General features: G+C 44.9%; 2 protein-coding genes across 2 annotated transcripts; both read right to left on the bottom strand.

The window, feature by feature from the left end:
• Positions 1–1,415: 1,415 nt before the first annotated feature.
• LOC146189962 (uncharacterized) lies at positions 1,416–10,238 on the bottom strand. The gene is made up of 3 exons (XM_084605390.1): positions 10,190–10,238; positions 2,705–2,896; positions 1,416–1,600 (listed from the first exon to the last, which is right to left on the bottom strand). Exons 1-3 carry the CDS (start codon positions 10,236–10,238, stop codon positions 1,416–1,418), a joined length of 426 nt encoding a protein of 141 aa, XP_084461516.1.
• Positions 10,239–10,531: 293 nt separating this feature from the next.
• Positions 10,532–14,283, bottom strand: LOC146189961 (uncharacterized). Its single transcript, XM_084603358.1, has 3 exons — positions 14,126–14,283; positions 11,873–12,085; positions 10,532–10,724 (listed from the first exon to the last, which is right to left on the bottom strand). The coding sequence occupies exons 1-3, from the start codon at positions 14,205–14,207 to the stop codon at positions 10,588–10,590; spliced, it is 432 nt and encodes a 143-aa protein (XP_084459484.1). The 5' UTR covers positions 14,208–14,283; the 3' UTR covers positions 10,532–10,587.
• Between the last annotated feature and the right edge of the window lie 5,071 nt (positions 14,284–19,354).

Here is a 19,354-nt window from a genome sequence, read left to right as displayed (position 1 = left end):
GTTTTAGGTTAGAGACATGGATCAGCAAGGATTTTTATTCAACTCCCTGGGTTCCGAGAAAGCAGTGGAGCCCCTAAATTCCCACCAGTCACCCGACGCAGCGGATAGCAAACCTAGGTGCCCATGATTTCTTTGTCGTTCGTAATCTGAAAAGACTGCTGCGTCGACACCGATTAATAAATGGTAAACAAGTAAAAAGAGTAGGAACAAGATTATTTCAGCATTTAGAAGTGTTCTTCTGTTGAACGGACAGCAGAAGTGGATTAGGTGCAATTAGTGTGGTTATGTCAAGAATTGCATTTGTAGGTAGCGAGTCAAATGGTCTGCAGACACTTTCATTTGCAAGTGTAACTAGGCACCTTAATGATCGTTGGTCGCGTTACGCTGGCCGGGCTCTAAGAGACGCACGAACTGTGGAGGCATTTAGTGGCCACATTAACACAGTGTGTGCGTATGGAGGAAGAAAGAAAACAGGAAATTAAAATTTTCCATTTCTTGAGGTGGGAGCTGCAAAGCTGCTATGTTTTTAGTTGTCGATGTGTTTTACCAGTTTGGGTTTATGAGCGAATACTGCAAGGCTCGAGAATATAGACGTTCGAATTCTCTATGCAAAGTAATGTTTTGTGCGATTTCATGACACCTCAATAATATTGCCACACCTAGTGAGAAGGGTCGGCGAGATGAGCGACTGATTTGATGAAGTAAACTGCTAATCATTGCTTGGCCTCTTCCTTGCCTTTGTCGGCGTCTACATAGGCAAAATATTTATAGAGAAACACGTTCTCAGGCAGTTATTCATAGATGACTGAGTTTTGTTACCTAGAACAATGATCTCATTGCGAGCTAACTAAGACTCGCGGCAAGGTCAGCATATGATGTAAAAAATAGCGCGAAGAACACATGGACAGACAGGGCGACGCGTGTGTTATTCGGGCTATTTTTTACACCATGAACGCGTTCACCAACTCGCCCAGATTTCGGCGTTACTTAAGGTCAGCATACTCGCCACGGTCACTCCGCGTCCTCCTTTCCTGCGCTCTGTGCACCAAGTACGGACATCACCATATAGTGATGCCATTGGAAGAATGCATTACAGCTATCTTCTTTCATCGATATGGCTGTACTCAGGAGGATGCCGATCCGTCATTGTTCCCTTCATTGAAATGTACCGCATCTTGAGGAATTTCTTTAAATATATTGGATTGGTGTGCATCGGTACAGTGTATATGCAATGTAGACGTTAACTAAAAGAAGTCGTTTCCGCTAACGAGAAAAATTAGTGAGCACTCTTACATTAGCATTTTTTGATACAGCTTATAACTTTAACATGGGATAACAAGGGACAAATGGAAGGCCTGAGTCATTCTGTGGGTTTGACGTTTATTTGACTGCACAAAAGAACCTCATTGTGCTTCCTAAATCCGTGGCATGACAATGGGGTAGGGCCTGGGCCTTGGCCAGGGCATAGGCCAGGGCTTAGGCCAGGGCTTAGGCCAGGGCTTAGGCCAGGGTTTAGGCCAGGGCTTAGGCCAGGGAAGAATGGAGCGGCGCTGCCTTATCTTCGGCTGCTCGTCGGTGACGATCTTGGCGTCCGGTTGACCTGTGAATAAAGATTACGTACTGCAAGAGAGCACCGGAGTGTTTGATCGCACTAGTCGTACATGGGCTGTCCTGCCTTTCTGTTCGTTTTTATTTCTTTTCTTCTCTGTCCTGATATGTGGTGCGACGCCTGCCGCATAAGAAATGTCAAACGACCACAGAGTCAAAACATCAACTGTTCTATTAAACTTTAAGCAGGCGTCGGTACCCTAGGCCTACGTTGTCTTGACTCTATCGACCTTTCTGGGCGTTTCCATTTTGTTTCATCTATGTTCGTTACGAAAGGAAGCCCCTGTGGAGGCCGTGATGTGTTAATGGAATGACTGCAGCTGTAATGTCATGATGTCCTTGTTTCGTTCTCGTTAAAATATTTCGGCCCAATGCAGTAAAAAGCGATATTATTAACCCTATAAGTAAAACTGCACAAAGAAGAAACTAGTCGTGCCGCGATGCGTTATTTTCTATATATTTACTTCAACTGCTATAAACAATCAGGTTATCTGCAGTCTCCTATACTGGAGCCATCGTTTTATCGCGTTCCTGCGCCGAGACTGTGCTCAAGCAACAATACAGCCTTAACGTAATCGCTTTTACTGTGCAGAATGGACGGACTTTTATATTGCCAACGTAATAAAGGCATATATTTATCGGGTCGTATATTAAGCTACGTTGCGCACATTAATTCTCTGCCAATTCTAAGGAACCTTTTTTTTTTACGCGAGACACGACACAATTCTGTGTTGTTTTTGGATGATCGGATCAGTTTGCGAGTCATTCACTCAAACCGTACTGGCGGAGATGTAACTTTGAAGCAATAAAATATTGGTTGTTCATTCCTTATTGTTTGGTTGCCATGAGCGATCTAAGAGACAATAAATTTTCCCCGTGTGGCTCCAAGCTATGGTGACTGGCGGAGTGATGTACTATTTGCCTTTCGACAATGACTATCCTTTCCGCTATCGTCACCAGCCCTGGTTAATGGCTGCTCTTAGGAGAGCGCACAATAGCCCTGTTACAAGTACAACTGTATTTTCCTCAGTCTTTACAGAAGCGAGCTTATTTACAATTGTTCGTATGCGGCCCAGAATGCAAGCGGATAACGTACCACTGAATGCAATATCTCTAGGTTCAGGCCAGGGACGGGGCGGCAAGGGCTGAGGCACTGGCCAAGGCTGCGGCCAAGGTTGAGGCCAGGGTTGGGGCCAAGGCTGAGGCCAGGGTCGAGGAGGAATCCATGGGTTCAGATCTAGTTCTCGAAGCAGCTGGGCCTTTTCTAAAGGCCTGGCTTGAACTTCGCCTGAATAAAGAAGATCACAATCACGGTTTGAAGGCGAGAAACAAGGAAATTTATCCGGAGCGCGCCGCCGTGGTTGTGCAGTGGATAAGACGCTCGACTACTGTGCCGGAGTACCCGGGTTGGATCCCGGCCGCCGGCGGCTGTGTTGCGATGGAGGCGAAAAGAAGAGGCGCCCGTGTACCGTGCGATGTCGGCGCACGTTAAAGATCCCCAGGTGGTCTAAATTACTGCATATACCTCCCCTACGGCGCCTCTTTCTCTCTTTTCACTTTCACTTTCTTCCCTTCACTTACGGCGCGGTTCAGGTGTCCACAGAAACAAATGTGACAGATACTGCGCCTTCTCCTTCCTGTGAACCATTGTTGTTATTAATGCATGTAATGAACTACTTTTGGCACCAACGGTGGTGAATATTTTCTTGGGATACGGGTAAACATATTTCCTTCGATTGAAATCGTTTAGGGTACTTTTGTGCCACTCAAAGGTAAGCTGTACGTGAACTGAAGATTTGGCCAATGCTCTGCATAGTGAGGTTTTCTACGCTAAAACTCATAAGCTGTTCGTGGGGCAGTGCAAGCTAAGTGCGCGAGCAGGCGGCTAATGTAAACATAGTGTTCTTACTCGCCCGCCAACCACCAGCACGTACTTCTTGACTTTGTTCAGCACTGGCAGCGTCGGTCCGTATTCAGAGTTCGCGTCGTTTTTCACAAGTGTTGTTATCTCACTGACCTCGCGTCTCTGATTGGTGGAAACACCGGAAACGGATGTTAGTTTGGTTGCCACAACTTCAGTTTTCGGCGTTTCCACCAATTAGATGAGGGCGAAAAAGGCGAATAAGAAACTTCTGAAAATGACGCAAGCTCTTAATACGTGCCCTGCATTCTAATGCAAAGGCTGCAGTGTGGAGCCGCAGTTCACCATGCGTCAGCACATACTGCAGGCGTCCATTCGTTCGCATGGATCCTATTACACTGCGATAATTTAATTATGACCATTTGTAAAACTTAGAGGTTAGCTTTCCTTCATTGTAGAGGCGTGACCCTGCTTGAAAGGTAGAAGTTAGTCCATGGAGCCCTGAGAGCACCCAGTTCAACGTCAAACGCAGTCCCATGCACCTCCATCTTATAGGGCCATTTGTTAACTTACACCAGCTGCACCAGTGCAGCAAGGCGTCAACATTTGCAGTAGTGTTTTTCTGATCTAGCGAAGCTGGAGTAGGTTAAAACAAATGTCCCAATGTCATCGGCACAGCTGCAGTTGTGCCGATCTCAACAAACGGTGAGAGTACAAGCCAGACAAGATGCTTTCAGGGACATGCAGGGAATTGATCTTGTAGCGTGTATCTCCAGCACTGCGTGTTATTTTCTTAACCTACAATAGGACATGGCGCGTGTTGCTGGTCGGGTCGTTTTATTTTTGTGGAGGACAACTTATTCAGGTATTTTTCAAAAGGAGATCTCATTTCGCTTCGAGTAATTAGAGGAAGCACGCAGAGTCATCCGCAGTGCCAAGACGTTCGGCATTTTGGACCGTGACGACCTTTGTCGCATGCGTATTGAATAGATTCATTAACAGCCTTGGGGATACATTGAGATGATGGCATGGATTATTGCGTTTAACGTCCTGAAGCTCACATGCGGTTATGCCCACGCCGTAGCGAAGGACTTCAGGGTAATTTAGACTGTAATGGATCCTTTAACAACCTGAAACATAATGTAGTAACCGCGTATATATGAATTTACATCCCTTGAAGTGCAGCCATATGTTCGCGAGGGTCGCACACTCTTTGTTTGAACAATCCTCATTTAAATAAACCACTAATAGTAAATATCGGTACCATTCCAGGTAAATAGATATTGCAAGCACGCCACACTGTTCTGCACCGATTAGGAATTCAAAAGATGCGGCAAAAATATGCTTTGAGAAGGATTACAGGAAAACCCCAACTGTTTATCCCCACCGCGGTGGGCAGTGGTTAGGGCGCTCGACTACTGTGCCCAAGGATGCGGGATCGAATCCCTGTCGGGGCGGCCGCTTTTCGGTGGAGGCGAAAAGCAAGGCACCCTTGTGATGTGCGATCTGAGTGCATGTCAAAGAACCCCAGGCAATCGAAATTTCTGGAGCTCTCCATTTCGGCGTCTCTGATAACCTGAGTCGCGTTAGGGCGGTAAACTCCGTAAACCAAACCGAAATAATTTGTTCAAGAACGCTCATCTTGCTCGGCAAAGCTGCACTGGGCGAAAAGGGCCAATGCGGCAATGGCCGCGAAGACCTTCATTGTTGCTCCTGTTCTCCTGCTGTGGAGAAGATGACAGTATGAGCAGCGTTTCACTCTATATATGTATTCCTACTATCGATTCCCATTGACGTGATAACGCTTTTGCTCATATAACCGAGGTGGCGAAGTGACCTTCGCCGTGCAATCTGGATAGAAGATGGAAAACAATGAAAAACCACTCAATTCACGCGCATGGCGACATTGATTTCGTTAAGGACAATGCGTATTGGTTTACGGATTAAATTCTGTCTGGAATCGACGGATGCCCGTCGCCAGAGATACGGGCATTCGGGGCGCCTGTGGAGATAAGCAGGCAATTTTATGGGACGACGTGCACGAGGAGGAGACGTTTGTTTGGAAGGAACTATTGGAACATGAGTCAACGCAGGACTTCCCCTTGACATAACATTTGTTCTCTTGATACCATTGGCTTCCCTCTTTTGTTTTCATGAGACAGAGTTATTTCCCATTTTCAGACAGGGTCCCTTTGACCTGACCAGCTGGTGGACGTACCTAACTTTCCTTTAGATAGGGAGATAAGCGATGAATCTAATACATGGCTACGTGAATTTGATAAGTTCTCCAAATAAAGTAGAATAACGAGGGCGCTCTATGCAAGCGGACATTGTCCGCAAATCTGAAGAATGGAATGCGGCGGGTATGCTACGTGTCGGTGGAGGCTGTGGGCCTGTAAGCTGGGCCTTTGTCACCAGAGGCAGAGGACAACAGGGTGCCTTGCACTTGTTAGAGGGTCTTGAATTGGTTGTTGAATTATAGACCCAAGAAAATACTTTGCATATATTTATGTCATTTTGGCAGCTTTTATAAAGCACACAAAGGGAATGGAAGCTGAGAAATGAGACAGTTGTAAGTGCCAGTGTGGGCGGACATCTTAATTCTGTATGCACACAATATTTTATAAAGTACTCATGAAGAACTCAGATTTTGGTAGTTGTTACAGAATATCCTAAACATGGTCTGTCAATGGACTAGGGACACAGCTAGATTTTTTTTGTTCTTATGAAAGAAGGATGAAGATGTGTGAGAGGTCATTCTGAGCAAAACACGTTAGCTCACTTCGTAGTGTTTAGTTTTAATGCGCATCACGACGAGTCAGTGCTGGCATTTCTTCTTCCGTTGTTTATCTGTGCACTCTTTTACACCTGGACACAATGTTTCAAACCGGTGCGAGCAAGGGTGATGCCTGATCCTGTTGCATAGCATCCGTCTCGGCTCTTTTCGAAAAAAGAGGAAACGACGTTGTGTGGCTCTTGTCAGCTCCTCAACAGTGGTCTTAGTGAATAAAGTATGCATCAACAGAAGGGCAACGGCATTCAAATCCAATCTAAGACTAGAATAACCGAGATTATTAACAGCGCATAACGTTCAAGGGCACGCAAGCGCTCTTGCTCCTTATGCCCGCTACTTTACATGCATGTTAAAATGTCTTTGGTAAAGTCAGGTGGTACACGCAAGAAGCGCAGCAGTGCGACGGCGTAATCATAACTAAAAATACCGGATTCATCTAAGATGTACATTCCCTACACCGGGCGCACCAAATTAGGGCCATAATAGCCACTTTGCTAGCCGCGAGTGTTTTTTTTTTATCTCTTTGCTATCGTTTTCACGCAGTGGTAGAGCAGGAAAACACAGGTGGAAGGCTTCATGTGAGCAGAGGCAGCACATTCGCTCATCGTCCAACCACAGCTTACTGATCAACGCATTTGAGAGCGTAGCTTACATACATACATACATACATACATACATACATACATACATACATACATACATACATACATACATACATACATACATACATACATACATACATACATACATACATACATGCATGCATGCATGCATGCATGCATGCATACATACATACATACATACATACATACATACATACATACATACATACATACATACATACATACATACATACATACATACATACATACATACATACATACATACATACATACATACATACATACATACACACACACATACATACATACATACATACATACATACATACATACATACATACACATACATACATACATACATACATACATACATACATACATACATACATACATACATACATACATACATACATACATACATACATACATACATACACACACACACATACATACATACATACATACATACATACATACATACATACATACATACATACATACATACATACATACATACATACATACATACAGTTCTTGTGGCTCTGACTAGTGCAAACTTGTAATTGGGATAAACATACCGAGAATATCTGCGCTAAAATAAACAGAATATGAGGCATCCTATGCCGCCAGAGGAACACACTTCCGCCTGGAGTGAAAATATTATTTACAATGCATTTATATTGCCACATACAACTTATTGTCTCATGGTCTGGGGAACAACCACCGAGCAAAACCAAACGAAAATTCTAACGGCGCAAAAACGAGCAATTAGATTAATAGCTAATGTGCCGTGGTGTACTCATACGGGTTCCTACTTTGCAAGGTTCAATATCATTAAAATCTCAGAGTTATTCCCATTGAAGTTAATCTTTATGTATAAAAAACCTGTTTCAACCAAGAATGTTCTTCCTATCAAGTCTCAACCTGACTCGTTCCATTCCATCTTATAATACACGGAACAAAATGTCATGGTCCGTACCTTTCTGCCGCACTACATACGGTAAGCAGTCACTGACATACAATATACCCCATTACCTCAACATTCTGCACAAGAACAACATCATACTTGAAAAGACTTCACTGCATAAATTAGTAACACTTCCTCATTTGTTTGAATGTGCATAGTTTTCACGTCGTGATTAAAACATATATGTACAGCTTTGTGTATCTTCATTCTACTTGATTTGTATCTCGGTTGATAATAAATGCGTTTCCTGTACATAAAAATGTTGAGTAGTTTCTTTTGTCAAATTATGTCGAATGATAATAGGGGCATAACTTTATGCAAATGTTAATGTATATATTCTGTGGATGTATTTCTTTTGTGCTTGTGAGTGCGCTCTTCCACTGCTGTTGTGATCAGCTGCTGGACTATATACGCCGGCAGAGGGCGCAGGGTGGCTCTCAAGCTGCAAGAATGCAGCTTTTTGCCTTGCGTCCTCTCTCCTTTGTTACTCATGTAACCTTGTGAGAGTTAATAAAGATATCATTCATTCATTCATTCATTCATTCATTCATTCATTCATTCATTCATTCATTCATTCATTCATTCATTCATTCATTCATTCATTCATTCATGATCATTCAACATTTCAGGTATTACACTTCTCCTTGGTTCAATTTGTGGGTATTGCCTCGAGGAGGTTTCGTTTGGAAGTAATCAGCGTCCTTGACAATAAGTTGTTGCGGAAGTAGCGATATGCTAATAGTTATTGGGCTTGTTAAGTTGTTTATTACAAATGTGTGCTATCTAAAATATTCGCGCTATAGGCAGCAGATAAAAACTTTGTAGTAGCAGCTTCTTCGGGCATCGATGCCTAAACATGGTGGCAGGGGTTGCTTCACACTAATTGGGACATCCTAGCAGACGAGGCTCAGTGCAGCAGTAGGAATTGTGAACATGCCCTTGCCTTCGCTTGCTTGGTCATCTGCTGCATCTTCCGGCGCAGCAGCACCGGGCAGTCGATGGTCGCGCGCTACTGTTAAAAAATTGGGAGGCTGCACAAACCGAAATTTCGTGGCAGTGCTGCCGTGTCTAGAGACAAGGAAATGCAGGGAAATTTGCTAATCTGGAATAAATTATGAATAATAAGGGCTTCAGTAAAGATGAGTGCCATATGCTGAGAGGTTCATCCCAATATGCATCCCTTGGGAATTTTTCTTTTCCCGCGATTGGTGCTGGTTCGGCGCTCAAAGGCGATGCGTAGACAAAGGTATGCGAGTTATATAATATTCTATGTATGTGGCAGGCACTTAATGTTTGAAGGCTGTACATGAGCTGTAATGTCTAAACCTAATCCTGACCAAAATATCTAACTTAGATGAGGAGTATAATTTTTAAGAGGCGGCGTTTTCAGGTTAGAGAGATGGATCAACAAGAATTTTTATTCGGCTCTCTGGATTCCGAGAATGCGGTGGAGCCCTTATAAGGTCCCACCAGTAACCCCCACTCAGCGGACAGCAGACAGCAGACCTAGGTGCACATTATTTCTTTCTAGTTTGTAATCTGAAGATACTGCTTCGACTGATGATAATTCCTTAAAAAATGTGGGGACAAGATTCCTGCAGCATCTCGAAGTGTTCTTCTTTTGAGGGGGAAGCAGAAGGGGATTAAGTGTAAATAATGTGGAGATGTCAAGGAGGATTGCATTTATAAGTTGCAAGTCAAATTGTTTCTGAGACTTTTGTTTTCAGATTTAAATAGGCATGTTATTGATCATTGCTTGCATTACGCTGGTCAGGTATTAAGAGATGCACGAACTGCGCATCCTTACTTAGTGGCCGTATTTACAGTGTGTGTGCGTGTGGAGAAGAAAGAGAAACATGGAATCAAAATTTTTCTTTTCTTGAGGTTGGGGCTGCAAAGCAGCCGTTTTTAGTAGTCGATGTATTTTGTCAGTTTGGGTTTAAGAGAGATTACTGAAAGTCACCAGAATATAGACGTTTACATTGTGTATGTCAAGAAGGCCTTGGTGAATTTCAAACAAGGATCCTTCCCTATGTCATGACACCACAGCAAGGAATATCCTCAATAATGCTTGTTACGTCTAGTGAGAAGGCTTGATTTGATAAAGTGCTAAATATTTCTTGGCTTCGCCCTCCAATGTCCCTACCTTGCCCTATGTTGACGTCTATATAGCCAAATTATTTATAGAGAAACACTTTCTTCGGAGGCTATTCATACAGGGCTGAATTTTATTATGAAATACAGATCTCATTGCGAACTAACTAAGGCTCGGGGCAAGCTCAGCGTACCCACCGCGGTCACCCCGTGTCCTCCTGTCCTTTGCTGCAGCTGCACACCTCTGGGCTCCTTGCACCCGGTGCGGTCCTGATTTCCTAGTGACGTCATTGGGGAAATCCTATACAGATTTCTCTTGCAGCTGTATGATTGTGTATACTAAGGAGGATGCTAATTAATTCATTTAAGTGTACTGCATCTTGAGAGATTTCTTTAAATATATTAGATTGGTGCACATTTGTACAGTGTATATGCAATGTAGACGCTAACTAAAAAAAGTCGTTTCTGATAACGACAGAAAAAAAAAAAAAAACAGCGTGCAATTTTACCCTAGCATTTGTTTCTTAAATAGTTTGTAACTTTAGGAGCACGGAATAAAAAGGATAAATGAAATGCCTGAGCCATTCTGTGGGTGTATGTGATGTTTATTTGACTAGAAAAAAGAAGCTAATTGTGCTTCCTAAACCTGTGGCACGGGGTAGGGCCTGGGCCACGGCCTTGGCCAGGGCATAGGCCAGGGCTTGGGCCAGGGAAGAATGGAGCGGCGCTGCCTCATCTTCGGCTGCTCATCCGTGGAGGTCTTGGCGTCCGCATGACCTGCGAACACAGAGCATGTACTGCAGGAAAGCACCGGACTGTTTGACCGCGCAAGTCGTACATGGGCTGCCCTGCCTCTCTGTTTGTGTTCTTTTGTTCTGTGTTCTTTTAACCGCTGTCCTGCTATTCGTTGTGACGTCTGGCGCATAAGAAATATAAACGACCACAGAGTCCAAGCATTAGCGCTTCTAATTCACCCTAGCAGGCATCGGTACTCCAAGTCTCTGTTACCTACACGGTATCTACGGTTCCTCTTGGAGTCTCCATTTTGTTCTGTCTATATTTGCTGCCAAGGGAAGCACGTCTGTAGACCGTGATAATTGATAGAAAAAATGACTACAGCTGCGACCTCACAATGCCATTGTTTTGATATCGTTAAAACATTTTGGCATGAAGCAGTAAAAAGCGACATTGTTATCCCGGTGCATAAAACTGTACAAAAAAGAAAATAGTTGGGCCGTGATGCATTATTTTTTGTATATGTATTTCGCGAAGTATCCTGAGTGGATACTAATTTTAAACAATTAGGTTATCTGTAGTATCCTACACTGGGGAGTCACCGTTTCATTGCGTTTCTGGATTGTGTCTGTGCTCAAGCAACAATACTGCCTGAACGTAAATGTGTCTACTGAGTAGAATGGACGGACTTTAAGATGACCAACATAATAATTAAGGGCATATATTTTCGGGTCGTGTATTAAGCTGCGTTGCAAACGTTAATTCCCTGCCATCTCTCAGCAACCTTTCTTACGTGAGACACAATCCTTACACTCTGCCTTTGTTGTCTATAGGTGATAAGGTCAGTCTGCGGGCCATTCATTCGGAATGTACTGGCGCTGACGCAGCTCTGAAGAAATAAAATTGTGGTTTTCCTTTTCCTATTGTTTGGTTGCCATGAGCGATGTAAGAGTGAGCAAATTTGCCCATGTGGCTCCAAGCTATGGTGACTGGCGGAGTGACGTACTATTTGCCTTTCGACAATTACTATACTTTCCGCTGTCGTCACCAGCCGTGCATAAGGGTTGCTCTTAGGAGAGCGTTCAATAGCCCTGTTACAAGAATAACTGTATTTTCCTCAGTCTTTTACGAAGCGTGCTAGTTTATATTTGTTCCTATGCGGCCTGAAACGATGCAAGCGGAGAACTTACCACTGAATGTAATATATCTGGGTTCAGGCCAGGGACGTGGCGGCAAGGGTTGAGGCACTGGCCAAGGCTGGGGCCATGGTTGGGGCCAGGGTTGGGGCCAGGGTTGGGGCCATGGCTGAGGCCAAGGTTGAGGCAACGGTCGAGGAATCCATGGGTTCGGATCTAGCTCTCGAAACAGCTGGGCATTTTCTAATGGCCTGGCTTCAACTTCGCCTGAACAAAGAAGATCACGATCACGATGAAGTGAAACGGAGAGCGTCCGTGTGCTAGCTGTGCTATGTCAGTGGGGCACGTTAAAGATCCCCAGGTGGTTTAAATTACTCCGGAACCGTCCGCTCCCGCGTTCTTAAAGTAGGTGGGTCGGAAACAGAGACGCCGACTCAGTAGCCGAACGCACAGCACTGAACAATTACCTCGGCTTGAAATATCTTCAGAACACATGTAATAAATATCTTTTAACATCCACTGCGGTGCATATTTTGTTAGGATGAGGACAAATAACGTTTCTCTCATTGAAATATTTTAGGTACTTTTGTGGGACTCGAAGGCAACTGCGTACTGACCTGAAGAATTTCACCAATACTGCGGTGTTCTGCACTACAACTCATAAGCTGTTCGTCATGGGGTGCAAGCTACGTGCGCGAGCAGGCGGCTTACGTATACATAATGTTCTTGCACGCCCGCCAGCCACCAACCCGCGCTTGTTGACTTTGTTCAGGACTCGCAGCCTTGGTCCGTATTCCAAGATCGTGTCGTTTTTCACAAGTATCGTTTTTGCTCTGGCCTCGAGTCATCTGAGTGATGGAAACGCCGGAACCGGATGTCAGTTTGGTTGCCACCACTTCAGGTTCCGGCGCTTCCACCAATTAGATGAGGGCGAAACGGCGAAAACGGCACTGGCCTGATAATGGCGCAAACGCGGAATACGAGCCCTGCACTGTATTGCAAATACTCTAGTGTGGTGTCGTAGTTCACTATGCGTCAGCACGTACTGCAGATGTCCACAGTGCTCATGAATCCTACTACACTGCGGTAATTCAATTAGGACCATTAGTAAAACTTCGAGGCCAGTTTTCTGTCACTGTGGAGGCATGGCCCGCCCTGAAGGGCAGAAGCTAGTCAATGAAGTGCTGGGAGCACTCAGCTCAATGTCACGCGCAACTCATCGGGAAGCTTGATTGCATAGGACCATTTTATAACCTACGCCAGCTGCATCAGCGTAGCAAGGCTCCAATACTAACAGTGATGTTTTGCTTCACTAGTGTAGCTGGTGAATGCTAAACAATGGTAAGCTACATATTAATGTCAACAAACTTTGAGAGCATAAGCCGGAGAATATGCTTTCAGGGACATGCAGGGAATTGATCTTGCATTGTGCATCTCTCACACTGCGTGTTATTTTTTCCGCCTACAGTAGGACGGGGCCCGTAACATTAGCTGAGTGTTTTTCTTTGTGGAGGATAGCTGATTTCGATATTTTTCAATAGGCGCTCGCATTTCGTTTCGATTAATTGGAGTAAGGACGTAGGAGCGTCCGCTGTGCCAAGAGGTTCGACGCTTTCAATTGTGCTTACCTTGTAGCATGCATATTAGATAGATTCAACCACAGCTTTCGTTATAAATTGACATGACGGTATGGTTTACTGCGCGTAGCTTCTGAAGCTGCATATAGGGTTATAGACACGCCGTAGTGAAAGGCTTCGGATCAATTTAGACCACCATGAATCCTTTAACATGCTCCTAAATTGCACAGCACACGCGTGTACTTGAATTTTATTCCTCCGAAATGCAGCCATACGTCAGCGTGAGACATTGTTACACTCTTCGTTTGAGCAACTGTCATTTAATTGCATCACCTAATGTAAATGTCGGTAGTATTCCAGGCCAATAAATATCGTAAGCACGGCACTCTGTCTAGCACCAATTAGCAGCTCAAAAGATGTGGGCGCAAAGAAGCCCTGAAAATGGTGGCAGAAATATAATATTTTTTTAACCACGATGCGGTGGAGCAGTGTTTAGGGCACTCGACTACTGTGGCCAAGGATGTGCGATCGAATCCAGGCTGCGGCGGCCGCTTTTGATGGAGAAGAAAAGCAAGGCGTTAGTTGCTGTGCGATGTAAGTGGGCGTAAAGAACTCCAGGTGGTCGAAATTCATGAAGCCCTCCGCTGGGGCGTCTCTCATAGCCTGAGTAGCTTTTGGAACCCCGCAAACCAAACCAAACAAGGTAACCAATTTCTTTCAGAATGCTCACCTTCCTCGGCAAAGCTGCACTGGACGAACAGGGCCAATGCGGCAATGACCGCGAAGACCTTCATGGTTGTTCCTGTTCTCATCCGGTGATAGAGATGACAGTCCGAGCAGCGCTCCAGTCTATATAAGTATATTCCTGCTATCCACTCGCATAGACGCAATAACGCTTTTGCTAAGATACCAGAGGCGGCGAAGTGACCTTCGCTGTGAAATAACCCGTGCTTCTGGACGAGGGATAAAAAAACAAATTGAATGAGCATTCTATTCATGCACAAGAGACATCTTTTTGTCATGGACAATGCGTATTGTTTTGCGGATAAAATTCTCTCTCGTAATCAACGGAGGCCCGTCGCGAGCGATACGGGCATTAGGGGCGCATGTGGAGATAAGGAGGTCTTTTTATGGGGGAACGTGTACGAGGAGATGTTTGTTTTTAAAGAATTGTGAGAACATGAAGTCAACGCAGCGCTTTCCCTCGACATAGCATCTGTTTTATTGATACCATTGGTTTCTGTTGTTTTATTTCCAAGTACCAGACAGGGCACCTTTAACCTGACGAGCTGGCGCACGTGACTAGTGCTCCGTAGGGTGCGGAGATAAGCGATGGCTAGAATAGCTGGCTACGTGAACGGGTTATGTTCTCCAGATAAAATTATAATAACGAGGGCGTTCTATGCAAGCGGACATTGTCCGCAAATCTGAAGAATGGAATGCAACGGATGTGCCACGCGCCATTGGAGGCGTGTATGCTTGTTAGCCGGGCCTTTGCTACTGGGTGACTGGCACTTATTAGAGGGTCGCTTGCATTGCTATGGTTGTTGAATTTTAGGTCCAAAATAAAGACATTGCATACTTTATGTCGTTCTGGAAGCTCCTGTAAACGAGGCAATTGTTTAGTGCCAATGCGGGCAGACGCCTTAGTTTTGTACGCACAGAATTTTTTATAACATGCTCATGAAGAATGTAGAGCTAAAGCTTACTGTCGTAGATTTTGGCAGTTCTTACAGAATCTCATGAACACCGCCTGTCAGTGTAGTAGGGGCGCAGATATCCATCTTTGTTCTTATGAAGGCAACATGGAAGTGTGAGAGGTTGAGTTATGACATTCGAAGCAAAATACGCTAGCTAACGTTGCAGTGATGTGTTGTTATGGGCATCACGACGAGCCAGTGCTGGCATTTCTTGCGTTGTTTGTCTGTCCACTGTTTTACTTCTGAATACAATGCTTTAAACCGGTGCGGGCGTGGTTATCTTGCATCTGGTTTTGTGGAACGATAGAGGTCGCAACATCTTGTGACTTACTCTTTCTTTATATATCTGATACTTAGTTGCGTTCGAATCAATGGACATTTTTGCAGTTGCTTTCTGGGAGAATGTAAAAAGAAAGGAACCGCGTGCTTCGTACTTTGAAAAAAGTGCGTTAAGCTGTATTATGCAGCGCAAATAATAAAAGAACATACGAAAGGCGCAAAGGCCTTACACTAGCTTCCCGCGTGCCAGCCTTCATGCATAACTTATGTGCTACTACTTAATACACCTGAAGCGTCGACCGACCCGCTGGTGAAAATAAAGGCAAAGACTCTGAATTTGTTTTGTATGAGTAAAATGTATCAATATTTTCAGGCATATCTATACATATCTTAAGTTTATTTATAAGAAGCTGAGTACAGCTAGCTGTTCACTGCTCTTCGGACCATCACCTTGGCAAAAAACCCTGTTCTTTAGCCTTCGTCTTTGTACTTTTCAAGGAAAGAGGAAATGATTCCCTGTGGCCCTTCTCAGTTCATCACCAGTGATGGCTTAGTGCAGAAAGTCAGCGTGAACCGAATAGCAATGACAAAATAATCCAGTCTGTGACTAGAATAACCAAGCAGACTAACAACGCATAACGTTCAAGGGCACGCAAGCGCCCGCCCCTTCGCATCCATGTTAAGCATTGTCTTGGTAAAGTCAAGTAGTGCATGCAAGGAGGGTAGCAGTGCGATGACGTAGTGGCTACCAAAAATTTAGGAATCATCCAAAATGGCCGTCACATTACAGCGGGCGTACTAGATTTCCGAAGAGCCCTAACAGACGCATTTGCTAGCCATGTGGTTTCTTAGTGTCTGAAAGCACAGCTCTTAAGCGCCCGTTCGGCGGTTCAGCTATAGTTCAGCTGCGTCGTCGTTGATGTCATTGCCGGTTTAACCGAGCGAAGGAGTCACGAGCCACAGAGAGAATTTCTCAGGTGAGAAAAAAGAGCCACGAGATCTGCATCGCTCTCTCGTGGCTCACCTTTTTGGCTCCTGGCACACACACACACACACACACACACACACACACACACACACACACACACACACACACACACACACACACACACACACACACACACACACACACACACACACACACACACACACACACACACACACACACACACACACACACACACACACACACACACACACACACACACACACACACACACACACACACACACACACACACACACACACACACACACACACACACACACACACACACACACACACACACACACACACACACACACACACACACACACACACACACACACACACACACACACACACACACACACACACACACACACACACACACACACACACACACACACACACACACACACACACACACACACACACACACACACACACACACACACACACACACACACACACACACACACACACACACACACACACACACACACACACACACACACACACACACACACACACACACACACACACACACACACACACACACACACACACACACACACACACACACACACACACACACACACACACACACACACACACACACACACACACACACACACACACACACACACACACACACACACACACACACACACACACACACACACACACACACACACACACACACACACACACACACACACACACACACACACACACACACACACACACACACACACACACACACACACACACACACACACACACACACACACACACACACACACACACACACACACACACACACACACACACACACACACACACACACACACACACACACACACACACACACACACACACACACACACACACACACACACACACACACACACACACACACACACACACACACACACACACACACACACACACACACACACACACACACACACACACACACACACACACACACACACACACACACACACACACACACACACACACACACACACACACACACACACACACACACACACACACACACACACACACACACACACACACACACACACACACACACACACACACACACACACACACACACACACACACACACACACACACACACACACACACACACACACACACACACACACACACACACACACACACACACACACACACACACACACACACACACACACACACACACACACACACACACACACACACACACACACACACACACACACACACACACACACACACACACACACACACACACACACACACACACACACACACACACACACACACACACACACACACACACACACACACACACACACACACACACACACACACACACACACACACACACACACACACACACACACACACACACACACACACACACACACACACACACACACACACACACACACACACACACACACACACACACACACACACACACACACACACACACACACACACACACACACACACACACACACACACACATACATACATACATACATACATGCATACATAAAGAACCCCAGGTGGTCGAAATTTCCGGAGTCCTCCACTACGGCATCTTTCATAGCCTGCGTTGCTTTGGAACGTTAAACCCCACAAACCAAACCAAACCAAACATACATACATACAAGCATCTTTTAAATTCTTTGCCTCGATTTATCGCAGACATTCTACAAATAGCGGCGCTCAAATTTAGCATTTGGAAGTACCGTAATCATTCTTAGAATTTTTCGGCCTTCCTTTTTTGAATGCGCTCTTGTACGTGTGTTATATTCTCCTTTGCTACAAAGAAGCCCGCGATTGGTGGGACATCTCTTCGCTGGAGGAACAGTAGCAAGAAAGGCGGTGAGCCATTGTATTAAGTGCGAGGAACTTGTACAGAAGAGCGCTTCAAGGACCCGACCACTATGATGCTGGAGCTAACAAATGCAGTGACGAATGTAGGTTCCTGTCAATCCTCCGCTGTTTCATTTTAGCTGGGAAGGTTTGGCTGTGGATGGCTGGAACTCTTAGCCCAGGGGACCCGCGGATACGGCGACGGTTTTGGCGCGGTCGATCAGCTTGCGCTGTTTAACAGCGCTGTCTCCCGCTGCTTCTTTGTAATGATCTGTATTTCTACAGCTGCAACAACGGCTGCTTGGGCGTGTTGGTTATCCATTAGTGAAAAAAACAGCGCAACAACAACGAGACACGCGGGAGACAAGCGCTGACTTACAACTGAGTTTATTGCGAAGAAACATGCCTTCTTATACATGTGCAACAGCCACGTGCGTCACAACCATATCGCTCAAGCATTGGAAAAAGTAACAGAATTTGTAATCAAGCAGGCGCGTCAATTTACAACATGTCCAGTTCATAGCTAGTCCGTGAGATTATCGAGGCAGCTGCTATAGCGAAACTGAATGATAAGTGTATCAGCACACCGTCTATTGCGTTGACAAAAAGTGAACTGGACATGTTGTCCAGTTCACTTCCAGGAATAAGATGCAATAGAACCATCAGTTCCTAGTTAGCGCAGTGCGTGCGTGTGCGTGGCTTCTGTTGTCTGTCCCGTTTGTGGCGCGCTCTTTATATTAATTCGTTCAGAGGACTCATGAGAGAAACTGAAATGAGGGGTATGTCAGCTTAGAGATAGAGAGAAAGAAAGAAAAAGAGAGAATACATTTTTAATGATTGCACGAGATGCTTGACTGCTAATTAACCTATCAGACCATGAACGAAGGTTACGGGAAGAACAGAAGGGCAAAGGGGGCACTGAGTTATTTACGAGATCACCGCGGGCAGGTTTTTTTGTCACTGTAACGATTTTTTGTAGATAGAAGAAATTCTATTGCCATCCATTGCTACCTTCTTCTGAAATTTGTCGGCATGTGTAATCTTCTGTGTGATTATTTTTTCGAAATCACTTTGCAACTATAATTCAGCTCCATGAAATACCC

The sequence above is a fragment of the Amblyomma maculatum genome, chromosome 5, assembly GCF_055883805.1.
Source record: "Amblyomma maculatum isolate TAMU_Amacu chromosome 5, ASM5588380v1, whole genome shotgun sequence".
Taxonomy (NCBI): Eukaryota; Metazoa; Arthropoda; class Arachnida; order Ixodida; family Ixodidae; genus Amblyomma; species Amblyomma maculatum.
This window is presented reverse-complemented; position numbering and strand designations above follow the sequence as displayed.

Coding starts and splice junctions, on each gene's coding strand:
- LOC146189961 (XM_084603358.1), bottom strand. CDS start 14,207: ATGAGAACAGGAACAACCATGAAGGTCTTCGCGGTCATTGCCGCATTG. Junction 12,086..14,125: donor GTGCAGCTTTGCCGAGGAAG/GTGAGCATTCTG, acceptor TTCTTTGTTCAG/GCGAAGTTGAAGCCAGGCCA. Junction 10,725..11,872: donor CAGATATATTACATTCAGTG/GTAAGTTCTCCG, acceptor CTGTGTTCGCAG/GTCATGCGGACGCCAAGACC.
- LOC146189962 (XM_084605390.1), bottom strand. CDS start 10,238: ATGACGTCACTAGGAAATCAGGACCGCACCGGGTGCAAGGAGCCCAGA. Junction 2,897..10,189: donor CGGGTGCAAGGAGCCCAGAG/GTGTGCAGCTGC, acceptor TTCTTTATTCAG/GCGAAGTTCAAGCCAGGCCT. Junction 1,601..2,704: donor TAGAGATATTGCATTCAGTG/GTACGTTATCCG, acceptor CTTTATTCACAG/GTCAACCGGACGCCAAGATC.